Consider the following 24,006-nt stretch of genomic DNA (forward strand, 5'->3'; position numbering starts at 1 on the left):
GTGATAGCCATTGTGGAAGGATTCAAAGCAAATGGTGGAGATAAAACCATTAAAGATTATCAGAATCTTAATCAGGTTTATTGTCATGAACATGTCATGAAATTTGTTCTTTTGAGGCAGCAGCATGGTGCAAAACAAGGTTCAAAAATACTCTATGAACAATTCTGTATATACAAGATTTGCAAAAATAAATAAGTAGTGCAAAAAAGAGAAAAAGTGAGTTAGTGTCCATAGGTTCATGGTCTGTTCAGAAATCATGGTGGAGGCGAAGAAGCTATTTTTGTATTGCTGAGTGTGTGCCTTCAGCGTCCTGTACCTCCTCCCTGATGGTAGCTTGGTGAAAAGTCTTGATAATCGATGCTGCTTTCTTGAAGCACCAACTCTGAAAGATCTCATTAATAGAGGAAAGACTAATGCCCATGATGGCGCTGACTGAATTTACAACCCTCTGTCGCCTATTCCTGTCCTGTCTATTGGCACGTCGATACCAGACAGGGATGCAACCGGTCAGAATTCTCTGTATGGTACACCTGTAGAATTTTGCAAGTATCTTTAGTGTCATTCCATATCTTTTCAATCTTCTAACGAAATATAGCAACTTGCATGCCTTCTTCATAATTGCATTAAATGATGATCATGTTGACACCCAGGAATCTGAAGTATTTTACCCTCTTCACTGCTAGCCCCTCAATGAAGACTGGTTTGTGTTCTCCTGCCTTCCCCTTCCTGAAGTTCACATCCAATTCCTTTGTTTTACTGATGATGAGTGTAAGGTCGATGTTGTGTCACCACCAGACAAGCTATCTATATTACTTGTGTGCGGTTCTTCATTGCCATAGTGATTTTGCCGATGATCGTGGTGTTATTGGCAAATTTGTAGATGGTATTTGAATTGGTGTAGGGGGAGTAGAGCTGAGGGCTAAGCTACAGACGTCTGCCTGTGTTGATTGTCAGTGAAGAAGTCAAGGATCCAGTTGCAGAGGGAGGTGAAGAGTCCTAGGTTTTGAAGCTTGCTGTCAAATAGTGAGGGAATTATGGTGTTGAAAGATGAGCTATAATCGATGAAAAGCAGCTGTTGTCCAAGTGATCCAGGGCTGAGTGGAGTGCATCAGTTGTGGAATGATTGTGGCAGCATGCGAATTGCAGTGGGTTCAGGTGTTTGCATTGATATGTTAATTCTGGCCATGACTAACCTCTCAAAGCATTTCATTATGATAGATGTGAGTACAACAGGGTGATAGCTATTGAGGTTGCTCATCCTGCTCTTCTATGATTGATGTCCTTTGGAAGCAGGTAGGAACTTCAGTAGTGAGATTAAAAATATCCATGAACATTCCAGCTAATTTGTTGGCACAGATTTTCATTACTCTGTCAGAAACGTCAATGGGGCCTGATGCTTTGCAAGGGTTCATTTTCCTGAAAGACTTTCTGACGTTGGCCTTTCAAACAGGGTTACCAGCTTCTGCATAGAGCCTCATAGGTACAGTTAAATTCTCCTTTTCAAAGCGAGCATAAAAGGTATTCAGATCATGAGGGAGTGAAGTATCACAGCCATAATCTCACTTTCACTTCATCCCCTAATTTGTTATGATTTTATAGTTGCAGATGACATAACTATGTACTTCTTATTTAACTTCTCCCCTCACCAAATTCTAAATATTGTATTCTTCAGGTTTTGGACACTGAAAAAGAGTAACCGAACAAGCAAATCATAACCCGAAGTGTTGATTGACCACTTGTCTCCATGGATGTTGGCTGACTCACTGAGCCATTCTAGCCTCTCTTTGTTCACTCATTTAATGTGAGTGGGCAGGAAATCACAGTACCAGAGGTGAAACCTTTTTTGGTGGGGGGTGGGGGGGAGGGGTAAAGTTGTGTCTGAGCTTTGTCAAATAGGTCATAATGAGGACTTTTATTGAGTTTGCAACTGCATTGAGCAGGCCCACCAGAAAGCTGCATTTAATGGCATGGTATATGGAAGATTCTGGTACCAACTTCTCAAGGGCTGTGCACTGAGCTTGGACCTCTCCCTGCTGATGTGGAATAGAGTGGAATGATGTGGAATCAAGTCAAATTACACTCTTGGGAGTTCAAACCTGATGCAGTGCCCAAATGCTGAAGTTGCAATTTTATTGCATCACAAACTACAGTAACACTTACTGTAAAGCAAGGAAAGTTGCTACCATGTAAGCTTGAATAACGGCCATCACATCATACAAATCTTTGCAGCCTTTCAAAAACTTGCACAAGAAATTCTCATCTTACTTTTTCAACACAAAATACAAAGGAGTGTGCATATGCACAAGTTATCTGCTCATACTAATGGATGAGACTGCTATGGATATATTGGGAACTGCAATTTGTTCTTTCACAAAAGAGTTGGTGCTTAGGTGAAAAGGAGAATAAGCATGGGAAAAATATTTGCTACTTTATGACTATAAACCACTTATCCTTAATACTGGTGAAGTTGCGTAAGGCTGTTAGAGCCCTTCTTATGGAGCAATGCTGCTTTGAAGCCGGCCCAACAAGGGAAAAAAAGATGTGGACTTAACTTTTATGGAGAAGGTTTACAAGGCTGCTCCAGTGTTGATTTTTGGAGATCGGCATCGGGAATTGTCCTCCGGAGCTGAGGGTGGCGTGGTGTGTGGTGCAGTAGTGCTGCCCTTCACAGTGAGTTCCAACATACGCACCGAGCAATGGTCGCCTTTGTTACCCAGAGCAGTTCCAGCTGTATGGGGGACTATTGGTAATGAAGACGGCCATTGATCACATATTAAAACGAGAGGTTCACCCCATTGGGCTCCGCTGTGCCCTTGTCTGCCTGCTTCTGGCTCAGCTTGATGAAGGAGTGAGGGGTGGAGAAGAAATGGAAAGAGGACATTTCTGAGTGGCAGGGGTGCCCTAACCCCAGCACCAATCCCTGTGGGAGCCCTGGTGGTGGCTCCTGGGTCGTGAGCTGAGGCCACCATTGTGACATCATCAGTCTGCCCCTATACAGCCGCTTGCAGCAGAAGCACCTTTATGGATGAGGTGGAGCAACTGCACTTCACCTCTGACTTCCCTCAGGACTGATTGGGATCTGCCCTAGGAGGTTTTGTGGAGGTAGGTTTAGCAATGTAAAGGCAGAGAATTTCTGCCTTTACATTTGTACTGACAATAACCAGCAGTGCGAGTATAAGACAGCTTTAATAAACTAATATGTACACTAAGAGGTCTTGTCTCTCTGCAAGACAAACCTGGAAGGCTAGACTAGCTTTGGACTGCTTTATATACAAGGTCATCGGGATGAACCCTGGTGACCTAGTGGTGTAATTACATATCACCACAACACTCTTATTTCTTTTCTATAAAAAGGTCTATACAGAATTACAGCATTGAAACAGGAAATTTGACCTAGTGAGTGCACACTGACAGTCAAATATGCATATACACTTCTTCTTTCTTCTTTGGCTTGGCTTCGAGGACTAAGATTTATGGAGGGGTATGTTCACGTCTGCTGCAGGCTCGTTGGTGACTGACAAGTCCGATGCGGGACAGGCAGGCATGGTTGCCTGCATATACATTAACCTACATCTATCTATCCTGCCCCTTTTTATACTCCTCATAATCTTATGAACTAACAAGTTTTTATCACTCACGTACTCACATTAGTATAGTTTACAGTGGCAAATTAATCTAATAACCGGCATGTATTTTGGAAGTGGAGGAAACCAGAGCACCTGAAGGAAAGCTACATGGTCACCAGAAGAATGTGCAAACTCCACACAAACGCTTGGGATTGAAGCCCATTCTCTGGCACGATAAATGTAGTCATACAGCACTGTAATAAGTCATTTTGGCCCATGAGTCCACTCTTCCAATTTATACCCCATTAACCTACATCCCCAGTACTTTTTGAATGGTGGAGGAAACCGGAGCCCCTGGAGAAAATCCACGCAGACACAGGGAGAACGTACAAACTCCTTACAGACAGTGCGGGATTCAAATCCCGGTTGGGTCCTGATCACTGATGCTCTAAAGGTGTTGCGCTAACCGCTATGACAACCGTGCCACCCTATAAGGAGGCAATTCTACCAATTCTATTCTGACCAGTTTGTGCCTACAATGCAGGTGAGAGATTGTGGAGTTTTTAATGTAATCAACAAGTGACCTCTTCATAAAAAATAGCAACTATCTCTCCCATTCTACTGCTGCTGTGCATCGGGTGTTTCACCTCACACTGACTTGATTGCATTCGATAGAAGAATTTATGAGGAAAATATTTTTGTGTCAATGAAGATGATCTGCAGAAAATGTAATTGATGCCAAGGGAATGCAATCTGAATATTCTTCCATTATCTCTGATCTGTGGGAGTGCAACTCTGGCAACTGACAGGATTGCTAGCTCTTGCTCTTTCTTGACATTCTGAAATCTACTGTTCTTTGTAATCATGTATCCCATACCTTTCTCCAGTTATTTATGGGCTTACCACAAAGCATTATAGAGTTATGGAACATAGAAAACCACAGCATTTCTAGAAAATCCCTTTGGGACAGTTGCAGGTTATCTGCAATTAATGCAAGCACAGGATCTTTTAATTCTGCTTGCTAATGCTTTCCTCACAATCTCTGGCAGAGACCTAGCTCTGATTCAACAAATACGAGACAATAGCTTGAGGACTAAACACATTTTTTCTGCTAGAAAAATGAATGCTGTAGTGTAGATTCTGGATGGTCATATGGCCTCTCTGTCTGGAACATGGTGGGAGTGTGGAACATGAGGATAATGTGGCCTCTGTGTCTGGAATCTGATGGGAATGTGGATTACAGAGTCATGTGTCACATTTGGCTGGAACCTAGTCGGAAGTCACCTCACCTGCCAATTAAGGATTAGATCTGCCCAAGGGTGAGGCTGATGCACATTTGGTCCTCGCAGGTCAAGAGATCAGGTCTTGCTTTGAAAAAGCCAAGCATGTGCAGTCTCTGTTTTCTCTCTCTCTTTGTTTGTTGCTGCTGCATGGAGACCATCACTGAACTCCAGACTGCAGGCTATGAGCAGCTCCGGAGGGCCAAATGCAATGGGTCAGTCCCAGGTCCCAAGCAGAGGCAACACTGGAGATCAGGTTCATGTGTATGTACTCGTCAGTTATGCAGTACACCAGGCCTGTGGGTGTTGGGTGCTGAAGAAGTTAAACTTGTTTCTGGGTATAATGTGCCTGTGGATGTGAGGGCTAAAGAAGTTGAATCATTATTTCTGGGTATACCGTGCCTGTGTGCTGTGTAAGTTATCTGTGTGAGTGTGTGCCCTTTCATGAATTCCCTGCGAATAAATAAAGCCCACAGTTTGTTGATTACAGGTGTCCAATCTTGAATCTCTTTGAGCCCGTGAAACCTAATCTTGAACACAACAAACTTACGCAAACTACACCAGCTCAATAAGCAAATGGAAACTGCTCCTTACTTTGTAAAGTTATAACATGAAACAAGCAAGGATCTAATCAATTATACTGGACACAAAGATTTTGTTTCCTGTACATTTCTGGGTGCATTTCTGGACTTTGGGCTGCTGATCATGAAAATCACCTTAACATTTCCTATCATGCACCATTTTTTAGATATAACCAATTCTTTTGTGATGTCCTGTCACATTTTAAGTCCACTTCAAGCATGAAGTGCAGCATGTCTCTGAAAATTCATTTGCACTTGGACTTCTTCCCTGCTGATCTTGGTAGAGTCAGTGACGAACATGGTGACCATAGAAAGTGATATCAGGGCAACTGGAATCTATCAATGTGACTATTGTTAGACACTGATACAAGAGGCATCAGATGCAGAGTACAAATGAAAATCAGCAGCAAATCATTTTTAGGTCAATCGAACTAATGTGTGTGATAGTACAGATCTATCACCAATGTATATAGTGTATGTAGTAACAGTATCTAGACTGTGCTTACAGCGATTGGCTGAGAGCTAAACCACGCCTACTGTCTAGGCCTTAAAGGGTTGTGTCCCTAGCCAGGTTGGGTCATTCCGGACTGGTCGGCCACCTGTGAAGAGCTCTGTCTTTTGCTAATAAAAGCCTTGGTTTGGATCAACAAGTCTTTGATTCTTTCGACGATCTCTACAATGTGTTAGTGTCATTATGTGATTAAATTCAATAAAAGTTAATTTAATTCTTCCCCAACTTCCTATGTGATACAGAAAATTTGAAATTATCTTTGTCTTCAGCTTGTAGTTGTCTATCATAATTCCCATTTTATTTCCAGGAAGAAACCTTTTGAAAAAATTGTGGCCAGTGTGCAGCTTGAACTTATTGCAACACTATGTTTATCTGCTTTTTATGAGGTCCTTGAGCAAAACTTGTTTGGCCAATCTTTGGCAGGTTCATGTAATATCAACAAAATCAAAACTAAGTGTATTTACAGCATGAAATGAACAGCATCTTTGGAATTTCCATGCTAGTAAATTTTAATGGACAAAATCTTGAAACTGCTTTCAATAATTTGCTGCTTCTCCTTGGAAAGTGCTGGCATGCTTTACTCGCTCTGAGTAAGGAGAATCAGTGTGACTTGATATAAAATTCAGGCACCTCAAAAGGACATGCTGTAGCACACCTTGAAAAAGTTAAAGGTCACATGAGATCCATATGTGTTCGTCATACCATATTGCTAAATAACTACTGGTTAGAAAATGTGGTTAAAAGAAACTCACTACATGTATCCGGTTAATCAAGAAAGTCTGCAGATGCTGTAATTATACTAATTTTAGTGTACTAATATTTATGTGTATTATTTATTACATGTATGTGATTTGCCATTCTCCTAAATTACATTTCATAGTATAACATATATTAAAAACTAGCTTAATAACTTCAACTTCCACTTCAATCTTTCTTGCATTCATAGAAACATAGAAACATAGAAGATAGGAGCAGGAGTAGGTCATTCGACCCTTCGAGCCTGCTCCGCCATTCAACGAGATCATGGCTGATCTTAAAGTTCAGTACCCCGTCTCCACCTTCTCTCCGTAACCTTTAATACCCTTATACTGAAGAAATATTTCTAATTCCCTCTTAAATATATTTAATGAACCTGCCTCTACTGCCCTCTGTGGCAATAAATTCCACAGATTCACCACCCTCTGTGTAAAGAAGTTCCTCCTTATCTCGGTCCTAAATGGTTTGCCTATTATCCTCAAACCATGGCCCCGGGTTCTGGATTTTCCCATCATTGGAAACATCCCATCTGCATCCATTCTGTCCAGTCCTGCCAGAATTTTATATGTCTCTATGAGATCCCCTCTCAATCTTCTAAACTCCAGCGAGTACAATCCCAATTTCCGCAATCTTTCCTCATAAGTCATTCCTGCCATTCCAGATATCAGCCTGGTGAATCGCCTCTGCACTCCCTCCATTGCAAGAACACCTTTCTTAGATAAGGTGACCAAAACTGCACACAATATTTCAGGTGTGGTCTCACCAAGGCCCTGTACAGCTGCAGTAAGGTATCCTTGTTCCTCTACTCAAACCCTCTTGATATGAAGGCCAACATACCATTTGCCTTTTTAACGGCCTGCTGTACCTGCATGCTCGCCTTCAGAGACTGGTGTACAAGTACCCCTAGGTCTCTCTGCACTTCCCCATCTCTTAATCTATTGCCATTCAAATAGTAATCTGCCCTCCGGTTTGTATTGCCAAAGTGGATAACCTCACATTTATCCACATTGTAGTGCATTTGCCATGTATCTGCCCAGTCCCTCAATTTATCCAAATCACACTGGAGCTTCCTGACCCCCTCTTCCGTCCACACAACCCCTCCTAGCTTAGTGTCATCTGCAAATTTGGAGATATTACATCCAATCCCCTCATCCAGATCATTAATGTAAATTGTGAACAGCTGGGGTCCCAGTACAGATCCCTGGGGCACCCCACTGGTCACCGCCTGCCACTCAGAAAACGAGCCATTTATCCCAACTCTCTGTCCTCTACCTGCCAGCCAGTTCTCAATCCACATCAATACTTTGCCCCCAATCCCATGAGGCTTGATTTTTGTAAGCCAGTCATTTATGCGGGACCTTATCGAAGGCCTTTTGGAAGTCCATCTTCATTTCAAACTCTCTAAAATAACTAATATCTTCCTTGTCTTTGAGAAATCTTGAATGTGGTGGGTGTCTCACCTAGCCTGATACTGTTAGGTGCGCGGGCACAATGAATCCTTTGAGGCAGGTTGACAATAGTTGTTGGAAAAGAGGAAGCCCAGATCTTTGTGGGGTGCTTAGTTTGAGATCAACAGCACACAATCTTGTGATGCTATCATCTTCAATATCCAAACTAATTAAATAATAACAGAAAATGCTGAAGATACTCAGCCAACCAAGCAGCATTTATACAGAAAGACAAAGAATCAATATTTCATGTCTTTCATCTGTTGAGTATGTCCACCATTTTTTGTTTTTTTTTATCACATGTTTTTTGCTGCAGGTCAACCTGTCATCTTGTGTTGGGTTCCAAGTTTTGGCATAGTAAAGATCCACATAATTGTCCACTTGGTAAAATTAATACACTCTGCCTCATGTGATTCAAGGAAAACTCATTGAAAGGAAGTGCTCCAGAATACCATTGATATTTGCAAATGACATGACCTATAAGTTGTCTGCAGTGCTTGTGAACTACAGTTCCCTTTGGATATTGCAAACTAAATGGTGGCATATAACTAATTAAATTTCATTGAACCACAGAAGTGTAAGTATTTTTGCTAATCCCATCATGAAGTCTTGCTTATGCACAAAGCTTTCCTTGTCACTGCCATAAAATAATTTAGAAGACATATTCCGTCAAACAATCATAAGTCCGAAGATACTTCAGTTCCTCATAGTTGGGATAATACTCTGACAGATGGACAATATCAAACATTAAATAGAACCTCATAATTTGGACAGCTCGGGCCCTTCAAAGGTTATCAAAGGTATATCAGACACTCATGGTTTTTCAGGACTGATTGAGATGGAACATTCCTGATACATATGTCAAGCAGATTCATCAATCTTTCTACATTTTACTGGTAATTTCACTCTTAGTAGTCAGCAGTAGGATAGTAATCAGCAGGTAATAGAAGCACATCTGCCTTTATCATACTTGATAATTAAAAGATTCTCATAGAGAAACACAAAAGCCCCAAATGCTGGAATCTTAGGCTGACAAAGAATTGTAGGAGAAACTCAGAAGGTTAGAAAACAGCCATGGGTAGAGATTGTCAGTTTTGAGTCTGAACCCTTTATCAACACTAAGATAAAATAGGGGGAGGGGAGGAGGGGCTGTGGAGGACCACAAGTGGTAATAGGTGGATGCAGGTGGAATGGAAAGAAGTGAGAAGTAATGGGGGAGAGGGCAGAGGAATAAAAAAGATAGGTCCTGAAAGGAGAAGTAACAGAAAAGTGTGGAGAGCTGGAAGCAGACATAGAGCTGAGGGAAAGAGAGAGAATGGGGAAAGAGGATAACAGAAATTTGATGTTGATGTTGATGGTGTCAGGTTGGAGACTGCTGAAACAATATAAGGTGTTGTTGCTCCAATTTGTTGGTGGTCTCAACCTGGCACATGCATGAAACCATGGACAGACATGTCAGTATGGCAACACTGTGCGGAATTCAAGTGGTTGGCCACAGTTGCAGCAGACAGAGCAAAGGTGTTCAAGGAAGAGATCTCCCAGTCTGCATCTAGTCTTTCTAATGTAGACCAGACTGCCCTGGAGTCAGTAAATGACCCCTACAGATATACAAGTGAAGTATTATCGCTTGTTCCATGAATCCCTTGTCTACTCATCCCTTCCCTTCAATTGCCCCTTGGAATTTACACCTGACATTATTACAAGAAGTGCTACACTTGCACTTACACCTTCTCCTTCAGCACCATTTGGGACTACAAACAGTCCTTCCAAGTGAAGCAACATCAGTTATAAATCTGTAGGGATGATTGACTTCATCTGGTTTTTACATTTCTTATGTCTTCTGACCTATTATCATATTTGGACCCCTCCATGTGTTTTTTTTACCCATTTATACAGTAATGTTACCTATTTTATCAACAAATAGATAAAGGGTTCAGATCAGAAATGATGACCGATCATTTCAACGCATGAATGCCACCTGTACTGCTGAGTTCCTCTAGGTCTGCTAAAGATTTGTATTTGCTTTTGATGCAGAAATCTATGCCAACTAGGTGTAAAAGATGGGCCTTGCCAATATCAAACATTTTAAAGGACATAAATCCAGTCTCAAGGAATTAAATGCTGATTGCAATAAAAAAATACAGGTGTAGATAAATATGTAAATTAACTGTACATGCATCCAACATCAAAGAGGGTAAAAGGCAATCTAGGATAAGTGCTTGAGGCTTCATGAGTAATTCAAGATGCAAGATAATGCTGCCACTACTGGATTTCCAGATGCTTATGTTGTTTTGTGTATTATAGGAAATAAATTATAGTTCATGGTGCCAAGATCATATAACCTCTGGAGCATAACTGATCAATCATTCAGACATTTGAACTATTCATTATACAAGTTACAATGTTATACATTTTTCAGTAATGTAAAATTTTAACCACAAAATAATCTTATTTAATAAACAATTTTAGAGCTTGATCCTTGCCACCATATTTAATTACAATCTGAATTGCCTCTGTCATTATTTTGCTACGCAAATATTTATTAGAGACTTGGTTTTCAAACTGCTAGAAGGCCATAAATAAATCTGTTCATATAAATCAAGCTATTGAATATCAACTTTTAGTTATAAGTTTGTGATCAATAAATTCATATTGTACGAATTGTTGCTCTCATTTCTCAATCAAAGAGTTATCAATAACTGATCAAAGTGTAATTCAGTGAATTGCATGTGAATGTATATTTCTGCAACTATCCCTTACAATATGTTGGTTTTTATCACAAGAGGATGTATGCAAGGGTAAGTCACCTTACTCCATTTATATTGAACCTTGGTTAAAACACACTTATACTATTGTGAACAGATACAGTTCCCATGTTGTAAAATGAATGCAGGCACTGGTGAGGAGGTAGAGATGATTAGAATGGACAATATGACACCCACAAGACTGCAGGGTGCTGAACAGCCATTGAAGAGCTAGGGTCAGCCGTGATCTCACTGCAGTAGCAGATCTGAGGGACAATGTGGTCTCCTGTTCCTAATTTGCATGTGTTTATGGCCTTTCACAAAAAAATCAATGCAATATCACTTTAATGCTTACCTATTTTCAAAGTTTCTGAAGGGGTGGTTGAATCCATAGGGGGAGGATTTATAGGTTCTTGTAAAAGATTCTCATGAGTTCAATTTTATTTCTCAGCTGAGATTTTCTCAGTGCATTAAAAATGAATACACGAGATTTTGTGAGGGGGTAGAATATCTGGAAGGATATTGTTGTTGTTTGTTTTTTTGACAACTCCAGCCGATAGCAATTTATTCCCTTTTGGTTGGTTCATGCTTATACTAGCTTGAAGTCAAACTCATCATTTGATACCATCTCGAGTTCTGTAATTACTGCTGTAATGTACAATGTGCTAAATTCCAGCTTTATCAGCAAAAATTCAGTATAGTTTTTCTACTATCAAATTGTGTGATTATTTTTATGTCACCACTACTTTGTAAGTTGATTTACTTGATAGAGATAAATGTTTTAATTAATAGTGTCACAGCTTTTGCAAATATTCTATGAACTTAATAATGAGAGAATGCCTACTGTTGCACAGATTTAAAGTGGTAATAAAGAATTTTGGAACTCCTGTTATTAGCATGACTAAACAACCATCTAGCGATTACATATCTCTCATCTTCACCCAAGAATATTCAGCTCAGAATTAAAAACTAAAAACTGCAACGAGTGGATGAAAAATGTTCAATTCCACTATTCTTAATTTTTTATGAAGAGATGGAGGTCATTTCACTCATTGGTTCCAAAAAGAGGAATCAGATCAATTCCATTCCCCCACTCCTAATTTCCCTGTAGCTCTACAACTGCATTCTCCTATCATCAAGATCCTTTGTCATTTACCTCCATTAAAGGGGCAATTTAGAGTATAAAATTATCCAAGCAGCATATCTATGAACTTTCACCACAGCATGTTCACTGTATTATATAAAAGGGAGAACATCCTTGCATAACCAGGAGAACATGAAAAAGCCACAAAGATACCACTCAACATTAGGGCTGAATATGGGTTATTGAAGCTATGAGGGAGCAGCACCAAGTGTGGATGTTGTCGGAGTAGTCTAAGTCAGAGTGCTAAGGCTTTGGCTCAATGGGCTTTGGCAAGAACAGGCAAGAGGCAAAGGTTTTAGGTGGGTGAGTATATTATTCAAAATTATTAGTATTAATAGATTAGGTATTATGACTCTCGGGTTAGTACTCTGTGTTTGTCAGATGTAGAGTCCCTGTGAGACTTAGAGCCTCCCCAATGCCAACATTTATGCCAGGTGCACCAAGGTGCAGCTCCATAAGAGGCTGGGTTAAGGAACTAGAGCTGCATCTTGTTGACCTACAATTCGGGAAAGTGAGGAAGTGATACATTGGAGACACAGGAAATATGGAGAGAATACCTCCCTCAGCAATCAGCAATAGTGATAGAACATTCCTCTGTGAGGAATAGAGACTGGAGATTCTGTGAGCTTGATAAGACACCCAGATGGTGTGTTGCCTCCCTGGTGCCAGGATAAGGGATCTCTCAAATTGGGTCCAGAACATTCTGAGAGGAGAGGTAAAACAGCCAGAAGTCTTGGTACATGTTGGTACCAATGACATAGGTAAAATGTCAGGATGTCCTGAAGAGGGAATACAGGCAATTAGGGACAAAGCTGAGAAGCAGGACCTCCAGGTTGATAATCTCAGGATTATTGCTTGTGCTATGTGCTAATGTGAAAAAAATAGGGGCATCAGGCAGATTAATGTGTGGCTGAGAAATCGATACAGGGGAAAAGACTTCAGATTTTTGGATCATTGGGGTCTTTTTGGGGAAGGCACAACTTATACAAAAAGAATGGGTTATTTTCGTATAAACCCAAAGGGGACCAATATTCTGACAAGCAGGTTTAATATAGCAATTTGGGAGGGTTTAATCTAATTTGGCATGGGTTGAGAACCAGTGTGCCAGATCTGAAGAAGGGGGAAACAGCAGTAAAGTCAAGATAATGTGCAGCAAGGATGACAGGAAGGTAACGAGACTAAATAACAGACGGAGGGATAACAGAGACAGTACATCCAAAAACAGATCTAAAGGTGTTATACTTAAATTCACACAGCATTAGAAAAAATGTGGATGATCTTGTTGTACAGCTACAGATTGGAGGATACGACACCATGGCCATTATTGAGTCATGGCTAAAGGATGGATGTCATTGGGAGCTGAACGTCCAAGGATACACAGTGTATTAGAAGTATAAGTAGGGAGGTGGAGGGAGTGTTGTGGCTCTGCTATTAAGCAACAATATTAAATAATTGAAAAGAAGGGACATCGATCAGAAGAGATAGACTCCTTATGGGTTGAGTTAAGCAATGGTAAAGTCAAAAGGACACTAATTCTATATACAGGCCCTCAAACAGCAGCTGGGATGTGGATTACAAAATACAACTGAAGGTAGATAAGACATGTCAGAAGGACAGCATTAAGTTAATTATGGGGGATTTTAACATGAAAGTAGATTGTGAAAGTCAGGTAGGTACAGAACCTCAGGAGAGAGAATTTGTGGAATGATTACGGAATGGCATTTTGGAGCAGCTTGTTAATGAGTCCACCAGGGGAATGCCTGTTCTGGTTTGGGGGCTGTGTAATGCACCAGGGGTGTTTAGAAAGCTTAAAGTAAAGGAACCTTTTGGAGGCAGTGATGACAATATGCCTGAGTCATTTAGAAATTTGAAAAGGAGATGCTAGAGTCCGATGTGTAAGTATTTCAGTGGAGTAAAGAAAATTACAGTTGTATGAGAGAGGAACTGGCCAAAGACAATTGGAAAACCACATTGCTGTGAACTGGAATTCACTGTCAATGCATTGTCCTCCCCTGGCTCCACCCTCACCTACCTCAATATAAACCCTGGTTTTCCTGTCTTAACTCAGATTCACCTGAGGACTATTATGTCTACTGGCCATTGATTGTAAGCTATTAAAAGGGTGTTTGTATTCCTCACTTGTCTCTGAATGCATTTAGTCATTTTACAATTTTAATAGCTTAACTTTGAAATGGGATGGAAGACATGTTGAAGCCAGGCATGCTCTAAATTGACCCTCATTCCCCTGAGGCCCCAGAGGAATTCTCCTACTGGCTGGAGTGTTTTCAGACATACCTGACGGCCATACAAGACGTCTTCAACTCGGATGGTCTCTGGAGATTGGCACTTCTCTCTTGAGTCGGCCCTAAAAGGTAGACTGTCATCAGCTAGCTATGAGTCGGCCATAGAAGTCTTGAGGGCAATTACATGAGGCCCCAGAATGATGTGCTGGTGAGGTACCAAATCTCTCAATGTCGGCAGCATCCAGGTGAGTTGCTAGAAGTCCATACACTTGAACTGTGAGTGCTGACCAGAAAGCGCCACCATGAAGTCGCCATGGGTGAGAGAGGAGGAACAAATTCAGGACACCCTCATGGCAGGAGTGAGATCAAGTAATGTGAGGCAGCAACTGCTGAAGTTGGAAAAGAAAAACTTGGCCGGCACCCTGGAGCTGGCGAAAGTACTCGAACAGGCCCAACTGGGAGCTGATGACCTCGCAGATGAAAGAGGTACCCTTTCAGAGGAACATGTCAATGGGGTGCCTGTGACCCTGCAGCCCAGTGCAGGGGATGCTACTTCTGTGGACAGGCACAACACCCTCACGCCCAATTCCCCGCGAAGGACTCCATGTGCGCTGGATGCGGTAATCAAGGGCACTGGGTGAAGGTCTGCCAGTCTAAAGGGAACCCAAAGATAGAAATCATGTGTGCAACCCCCTAATCATTGCTCAACCCATGACCAAGTCCCGAAGGACCGGATCCCACTTCTTCATGCTGTTCACCACCAGTGTCTTCTTGCTGCGCTCATGGCGGGACCCGCCACTGGAAGTGAAGCATCGCAGAAAGCTACGGCAGCCATTTTGCCACACCTCAAGGTTGGCCCCACCTACTCCGTCATTGGATTAAGATAGAAGGCAGCCATCTTGCTGCACCTTATGGGCAACGGCATCTTGCTTACCCGCAGGCCAAGAGAGAGAATCGACATCAGTTTGGGGAGCAATGGAGTTTCCTGAGTACTTGCATCGGTTGTCCAGGATCAGACAACACCTCACCAATTGAATAACTCAATGATGAAGGTGAGAGCAAACGGACATCTGACTGATGGCTCCATGGAGAGCTTTTCTCTGCGATGATTCTGTGGTACAACTTAAGACTGTAGCCGATGGACTATCGCATTTTCCTATCTTCACACTTGCACTGTGATGATCCAGGGGTATTGTATAGTACATCTAACTGTAAAAGCGATTGTATGTACTGAAGGATTTGTGTGCTCCTGTGTTGTGGGCCTGGACTTCCTGTGTCACTTTAAAAGGGTGACCATGGAGTACACTCACCCACTCTCTCCAATCACGGTGTGGAACGGAAGGTTCCAAAAGCTGGGCACCACATGTGGTTGCTCCACCCTAAATATTGATCTCCCCACTGTTTCCGAACCTGACTCCCGATTGTAAACCAATAGGTACAAAGAGCAGGCGATACAGTGTGGGGAATCGGGAATTTATCAAAGCTGAAACACAGTGGCTACTCAAAGAAAACGTCATTGAATTAAGCAGCAGATCATGGAAAGCCCAGGTGGTAGTCAAAAGTCCAGGCTAGTGATTGACTATAGCCAAACAATTAATTGTTTCACACTCCTGGATGCATACCCCCATCTCTCGAATTTTGGACATGGTAACAAAATTGCGCAGTATTGGGTCTATTCAACCATCGACCTAAAAGCTGCATATCATCAGTTACCGATCCATTCCGAGGACTTCCCCTACACAGCATTTGAGGCAGATGGATGGCTCCATCAGTTCTGGGAGGGGTCTCTTTTGGTATCACAAATAGGGTCTTGGTCTTCCAGAGACAGATGAACAAAATGGTAGACGTGTACAGGTAGAAGGCCACCTTCCCTTATCTCGACAATGTTACCATTTGTGGACACTCTCTGGAAAACCATGACACCAACCACCAGAGGTTTCTCCACATTTACAATTCCAGTAAATGCGTGTTCCAAATGAAAGGTCTGTTAATCCTGGGCTATGTGCTAGAGAATGGTGTGATTGGTCCTGACCCCATTCGAATGCACCCCCTGTTAGACCTCCCAATCCCAAGGACCAAGAAAGCCTTAAGGAAGTGCCTGGGCTTTTTCTCCTACTGCGCCCAGTGGGTCTCTCACTACGTGGATAAGGTTTTCCCCATCTTAAAGTTCACCTCTTTCCCATTGTTGGCTGAATCCCAGATGGCTTTCGATTACTTTCGGAGCTACTTTGCAAAGTCCACCATGCTTGCGGTGAACGAGAACGCACTCTGCCAGATGTAAAGTGATGCCTCTAACTTAGCTCTGGCTGCTACCCTTAACCAGGCGGCCAGGCTGGTTGCCTTTTTCCCCTGCGCACTACAAGGCCATGAGCTTCGCAACCCATCAGTGGAGAAAGAGGATCAAGCCATTGTAGAGGGCATCAGGCACTGAAGGCTTTACCTGGCCGGCAGAAAATTTACACTGCTCACCAATCAGTGATGTTTAATAATGCAAAAATGAGAAAATAATGCAAAAATTAGAAAAATAAAGAATGAAGAGATCGCTAGGTGGAGGATTGAACTCTCCACCTATAACTAAGACATAGCATCCAGGCCAGGTGCTCTCAATGAACCTCCATATGCCCTGTCAAGAGGATGCTGCACCTCTGCACACAGTGGCCAGTTGCAGTCACTGCACGATGAGCTTTGTGGTCATTCTCAGGCATCATCTGCATGGCTAATTTTGTCAAGTCACACAACCTGCCCTACTCCGTTGAGGACATCAGGGAGATAACCAGGTCCTTCCAGGTCTGCGCAGAGTGCAAGCCGCACTTCAACTTTCGGACAAAGCACACCTGACATCCCCACCCCTTCAAATGGCTCAGTGTCAATTTCAAGGGTCCCCTCCCTTCCACACATGGAAACGTGTACTTTATCCACGTTATCAACGAGTATTCACATTTTATTTTCGCCATCCCCTGCCCAGACATGATCACCACCACGGTCAACAGGGCTTTGGACTCTATTTTCACCCTGTTCGGCTATCCCAGCTATATCCATAGAGTGACAGAAAATAGGTATGTTTTTGGGAGATAAATTGGGGAAAGGTTTGTAGGTCACATACAAACACTTTAAAACAGATCTTATTTGAAATACTGGAGCTCTGCTAATGCTAGACATATCGGCCCCACAGCTTTTGCAAGAGCTTTAGGGATGCCCAAGAGACTTCACTAAAGGATTGTTGTTTACAAAGAGCAACAGATGAAAGAGCTTGTCGGAACCGCATAATGTCTGTAGGGGAACTTGCAGTTCTAGTTTTTTTCTCAAAGAGAGAGACACACACACAGAGATCAGTTCTACAATGATACTGTCAGCAACAGCAGCTGGGATTGGAATAGGACAAGCTGTTAAGCTTGTGGAAAACCCCATTTGGAAGAGGGGTTGTGAGTGCTTACTTCAGCCTGGTCAAAGCCCTTGTGTTCATGCAAGAGGAGAGGACTGGCTGTCTAATGTTTCACTTGAAATAAGAGAAACAAAAAGGCATTCTGAGATGACCTGAAAGAAAGAGGTTATCATCTGGAGAACTCTGAGGGGACAAGTTTCTTTGGCAAAAGATTGAAGTGACTGGGTGTCCTGGAATGACAAATCTCTCTCTGAAAACCAACAAGAACTTTCCTGAGCAGTAACCATTTACCTTTCAAACACCAACGCCTGGTGAACTTTATAAATGTTAAATTTTGAGCACAGTGTAAGAATTGCCTGCAACCAGTGAACTTGGAGGAATGTGAGATTGGATTGTGAATCAAATAACTTTTCTGAACTTACATTATATACACGTACGCTTAGAATTAGAAGGGGATTAAATTAGGTTACTTAAGTCAATAGTGATAAGTTAAAGTGTGATTCTGTTTTCATGTTTAAAGATAATTTAAAGCAACTTTTAGTTAAGTAACCATTTGTTTTGGTGAATATCTATTGCTACTGGGTTTTGGGGTCCTCTGGGCTTGTAACAATAGCGATCAGGGCTTAACATTTATGAGCGAAGAGCTCATAAGGGGCATCGCTTATAGCAGGACGACTAGCTACAATCCCCAGGGGGAAGAGACAAGTTTAGAAAGAGAATGCGACTATATGGAAGGCTGTGAAATTGGCTTTCTGGTCAAAAGACCTTCTAGACTCACACTGGCAAAAAGTCCTACCCACAGCGCTCCACTCCATCAGGTCACTATGGCGGTGCTGGCTCGACGGGCCGAAGGGCCTACTCCAGCTCCTATTGTCTATTGTCTATGTTTACGTTCCAGAGGAAATCCATGTCTGAGACTACTCTCTCAGCTTGACTGATGGCACTAGGGCCAGTCCTGCTGAGAAAGCATGTGAGGAGGAGCAAGACAGATCTCTGATCGAGAGGGTGCACCTGCTGCACGCCAACCCAACATATGCCTACAAGGCATACCCTAACCACAGAGACCTTGCACCCTGATCAAAGACCTGGCACCCACTGGAACTGTGAGTCCGATGACTCAAGTATGCCAGGAGCTACCAAGTACCCCACTCAGGGTCCTGGAGGACACTGCTCAGGAACTGGTCCAATTCACTCCGCGACTTGAGCCGGAACTCTTGAGATCCACTGACCCTGTACCACAGGGGGAGTCCAGGAGATTCGGGAAGCCTAAATTCCTCCAGTAACTGCGGCGCTCAACCAGAATTACTAGAATTTTGACAGACTTAAGTTGTAAATATTTGTAAAATATTGTTTTTTTTTAATGAACGGTTTCTGTTTTTCACCCACAGCCTCTATTCTGAAGGAAGGGGTGAATGCATTGAACTGGAATTCACTGTCTATGTATTGTTCAGATGTCTGGCTCCTCCCCTGACTTCACCCTGATCTACTCTAATTTAAACCCTGGCTTTCCTGCCTACACCTCAAATTCACCTGAGGACTATTGTGTCTACTGGTCATGATTGTAAGCTATTAAAAGGATGTTTGTACTTCTCACCTGAGTGTATTCAGTCGGTTTACACACATGAATGGGGAAGACAGCAGATCAGCAATGACTGAAGTTAATGCGTAAAATGAGGAAAGTGCAGGACAGGGACATCCCAAAAAGAAAAAAAATTGTACATGGAAACGTGAGACAATTGTGGCTGACGAGGGAAGTTAAATTAAAGCCAAAGTAAAACTAAAAGAGAGGGCAAACAAGGAAACAAAAATTATTGGGAAGATAGGGGACTAGGAAACTTTTAAAGACTTGGAGAGGATAATTAAAAAGGTGATTAGGGAGGAAAAGATGAATTATGAAAGAAGATTAGCAAGTAATATCAAAAAGGACTCTAAAAGTTTTTTTTTAATATATAAAGAGTAAAAGAGTGACCAAAGGAGACATAGGATCAATAAAAAATGACACTGGAGAAATTGTAATTGGAGTCAAGGAGTTAGAAAAGGAATTGAATTCATTTTTTTGATCAGTGTTCACTGTGGAAGATATTAATTGCATACTAATGGCTTTCTGAGAAGAGAAGTAAGTGCAGTCAAGATCACAAGAAAGAAGGTACTCGGGAAACTAAATTGTCTTTGGATAGATATGTCTCCCAGACCGGATGGAATGCACCCTTAGGTTCTGAAGGAGGTAGCTGCAGAGATTTTGGAGACATGGACAATGATTTTCCAGGAATCAATGGAGTCTGCCATGTTTTTGGTGGACTGGAGGATCACAAATGTCACTTTGCTATTTAAGAAGGGAGCAAGGCAGCAGAAAGGAAATTATAGATCTATTAGCCTGATGTTAGTGGTTGGGAACTATTAGAATTGATTGTCAAAGATGAGATTACAGAATACCTGGAGGTGCATAAAAAATAGACTCAAGTCAGCATGGTTTCTTTAAAGGAACATAGGACAAACCTATTGCAATTTTGAAGAGACCACAAGTAGAATAGACAGGGGAGATGCAATGGATGTTGCGTAATTTCAAAAGGCCTTCGACAAGCTGCCACACATAAGGCTACTAAACAAGATAAGGGCCCATGGAATCACAAGAAGGATACTTGCTTGGCTGGAGCACTGGCTGGTCAGCAAGAAACAGAGTAGTAATAAAAGGATCCTATTCTGGTAAGCTACCATTTTCAGTGATGTTCCAAGTGAAGGCCACAAGTCTGCTGAAGTGATTGTAGTAAAAACAGACAGAAATGCTGAAGGAACTCAGCTGTTTTTTTTCAGTATCCATAAAAAGCAAAGATATATTGCCAACATCTCAGGCTTGAGCTGTTTTTCAAGGAATAAGTAGAATGAGCCAGAAGAGAATCTCAGAAAAGCTCAGAATTCAGACAATGCTGGCTGGGAGAGGAAGTCAGACCAACAAAACGTGTTAATTGGATTTGATAAAGAGAGGGGAAAGAACTTATCATGTTTGTGCAAAAAGAGGTATGGGGGAAGGATTAACAAAAGCTAGAAAAGTCAATATTAATGCCATCCATTGGAGGTTTCCCAGTTGGAAGATGAGGTGTTGTTCCTCCAGTTTGCCGGTGGTCTCAGACTGAGAATGATTGAGACATGTCCACAAAGGAAAGGGATGGGGAATTGAAATGGGTGGCCACTGGGAGATCTACCTTATTGGGTCAACAGAGCTGAGGTGCTCAACAAAGCTAATGTCCCAGTCTGTATCCTGTCTCTCTGATGTATAGGAGACCACAGCAGGAGCATCAGATGCAGTAGGTGACCCCTGCAGATTCACAAGTGAAATGTTGCTTCTCTTGGAAGGGCTGTTTGGGGCCCTGAATGGTGGTGAGGGAGGAGGTGTGGGCATGTGGAACATATCCTGTGGTCACAAGGTAAGGTACGAAGGGAACAATTGGTGAGGAGGGAGGAGTGGACAAGGGAGTCATGGAGGGAGCGGTCCCTGCAGAAGGTGGAGAGAGGACATGAGAGAAAGATGTGTCTGATGGTGGGATCATGTAGTAGGTGGTAGAAATGGCAGAGGAGGAAGTGTTGGAAGTGAAGGTTGGTGGGGTGGTTGGTGAGGACAAGAGGAATCCTGTCCTTGTTATGCATGGGGGCAGAGGGAGCCAGGGCAGATGTGCAGGTAATGGAGGATATGCGGGAGAGTGCTGAGTTGATGTTGGTAGTGGGGAAGCCACGTTGTTTGATGAAGGAGGATATCTCTGATAATCTGGCATGGAAGTCCTCATCCTGGGTGCAAAAGTGACAGAGAAATTAAGAGAATGGAATGAAATCTTTACAGGTACAGGGTGGGAAGCGATGTAGTCGAGGTAGCTGTGGGAGTTGGTGAGTTTGTAAATGATGTCTGGAAAGAGTTTGTCTCCCAGAGCTAGATATGATATTCCTCTTTTCTGTTATTTCTAATTGAGAGCTTATTTGAGAGTTAAAATAGGACCAGAACTGGTATTAATGAATCATAGATTTAGAAAAATTGGTTACTGATGGAATTGTTAAGAAATTTATTTCATCAGTATATATGGAATTACAGGAGAAAATGTCTAAATTAAGTTTATATAGGCCAGAAGAAAGACAGGAACAAGATTTAAATATTTCATTAGATCAACAGACATGGCAAAATTTATGTAAAAATATTATTATTAATTTAATTAATGTAAAATATAGGTTGGTTCAATACAATATTTTACATCAATTATATTTTACACGTCAAAAATTGAATAAATGGAAGTCAGATATTTCAGATCGATGTTGACGAGATTGGAACATTTTTACATTCAATTTTGTCTTGTTCAAAAGTTAAACCATTTTGAATTTCTATTAGTAATTTGTTTGCAACAAGTAACTGATGTTGTTTTTCCATTAAATCCTAAATTAGTTTTGATGTGAAATTTTGGAAATATAATTCCTAAATTAGATTTATCAGATTCTCAATTAAAATAGCGAGAAAATGTATTGCTGTTACTTGGAAATAGGATGTCTCTTTTAACATTAGGAAGATCGAGGAAAGTGAAATGGACCAAGTGAATTTGAAGTCGGGCAGCAAAGTGGATGAAGCTAACTCATCATGGGTGCATGTGGGACCACCAAAGTATCATCAATATAACGGAGGGAGATTTTAGTGTATTTTTATTCATTGTGATCTGCAAATGTGGGTGTTGGAGCTGTTTCTCTTTACTTTGTGTTTCAGTGATTTGCATTATAGAATGGATGCCTTTGTGTCTAAATTTCCATTAATACCAAAATAGGTGACAGAGAATATGAAAGGCTGCAGAGAGACCTGGATAGATTAAAAGAATGAACAAGGAACCGGCAGATGAAATAGCATGCTAGTAAATTGAGTGGAAAATCAAATGGTGCAGAGGATGCAGAGTCTGAAGAGAGATATAGACAGGTTATGGGAGTTGCATTTGATAAGCTTCCCCAAGATAGGCTCATCCAGATAGTCATGAGACATAGAACACATGGAAATAGCTCCATCGATTCAAAATTGGCTTGCCCACTGAAGGCAAAGGGTCATTGTAGATGGAGTATATGCTGCCTGGAGAGCAGTGGCTAGTAGTATTCCTCAAGATCTGTTTTTTTAGTTTTTAGACATCCAGTGCAGTAACAGGCTGTGCCCCTATTTCTACCCAATTGACCTCCAACCCTTGTATGTTTTGAAGAGTGGGAGGAAACCGGAGCACCCAGAGGAAACCCTCATAGACACGAAGAAAAGGTGGAAACTTCTTACAAAGAGTGCTGGAATCAAACCCGATCGCTGGTGCTGTAACCACGGTGTGCTAACCTCTACGCTAATCGTGCCGCCCTAGAACCCATTTTTTGTGATTTTTGGAAATGATTTGGATGAAGAAGTTGAGGGAAAGATTAGTAAATTTTCAGATGACACTGAGGAGGTGTTAAGAAGAGTGTAGAAGGTTGTTGTAAGTTATAATGGCATATGGACAGGATGCAGAGAAGTGGTAGAAGAAAATCAATCTGGAAAAGTAGGAAGTGATATATTTTCGAAGATCAAACTTAAAGGCAGAACTCTTGGCAGTGTGAATAATCTTGGTGTCTAAGTCCATAGATTCCTCAAGGTTGCTGTGCATGTTTATGGAATGGTTAAGAACGCGTATGGTGTGCTGGCCTTCATTATTCAGGGAATTGAGTTCAAGAGCTGTGAGGTAATGATGCAGTTCTATAAAACTCTGGTTAGCCCACATTGTATTCTATTCCGGTTGTTTCATTTCAAGTACATGGAAATCTTAGGGAGGATGCAGAGGGCAGTGACCAGTGGCCTGGATTGGAGAACATGTCTTATGAGAAAACACTGAGTAGGCTCGGGCTTTTCTCTTTGGAGCAATGAAAGATGAAAAGTGTCTTAAGAGAGGTGTATAAAATTACAATAGGCATAGATGGTATGAAGCTTTTCCCTAGGGCAGCAATGCCCAATACCAGAAAATATCTGTTTAACATGAGTGAGGAATGTTTAGGGCAGCCATTCTCAACCTTTTTTTTAAACTTTGGCCCTATAAGGAATCTGCACAAAGTTTATGGGCCCCTTTCCCTGTGAAGCAGTCAAGCTTTGCTAGTTTCTTCCATACATCTACTGAATGCCTAAAAAAAACAAAAAAATATTTAGGATTTTAGACCCTGATTCTCCCTTAAATCTGCTGTAGCCCCTAGGGCACCTTTGAGAATGGTTGGTTTAGTGGGGATATCAAAGGTATTTTTTTCTACCTAGAGAGTGGTGGATGCCTGGAACATATTCTGAGACTGGTGACAGAGGCTAATACAATAGGGACATTTAAATGCCTCTTGGAT

At 41.8% G+C, this 24,006-nt stretch overlaps 1 protein-coding gene and 1 long non-coding RNA gene across 15 annotated transcripts in view; one reads left to right on the forward strand and one right to left on the reverse strand.

The window, feature by feature from the left end:
* tusc3 (tumor suppressor candidate 3) overlaps positions 1 to 24,006 on the reverse strand; it is a 548,930-nt gene that overhangs the window by 153,261 nt on the left and 371,663 nt on the right. Inside the window, exon 9 of one of the 13 annotated variants that reach the window (XM_069924582.1) lies at positions 6,450 to 6,593. The exons of the other annotated variants lie outside the window; for them this stretch is intronic. Coding sequence (XP_069780683.1) covers positions 6,475 to 6,593 — 119 coding nt within the window. The 3' untranslated portion in view covers positions 6,450 to 6,474. Of the gene's footprint in view, positions 1 to 6,449; positions 6,594 to 24,006 lie in introns of those variants that run through there. 13 annotated transcript variants of the gene reach the window in all.
* LOC138757377 (uncharacterized) lies at positions 1,916 to 19,248 on the forward strand. 2 transcript variants are annotated; one of them, XR_011353550.1, is made up of 3 exons: positions 1,916 to 3,102; positions 12,134 to 12,329; positions 19,044 to 19,248. It is a non-coding gene; the product is annotated as an uncharacterized lncRNA (long non-coding RNA). The 2 variants fall into 2 exon arrangements; XR_011353549.1 differs by lacking the exon at positions 12,134 to 12,329.

This window comes from Narcine bancroftii, chromosome 3 (genome assembly GCF_036971445.1).
Source record: "Narcine bancroftii isolate sNarBan1 chromosome 3, sNarBan1.hap1, whole genome shotgun sequence".
NCBI lineage: Eukaryota > Metazoa > Chordata > Chondrichthyes > Torpediniformes > Narcinidae > Narcine > Narcine bancroftii.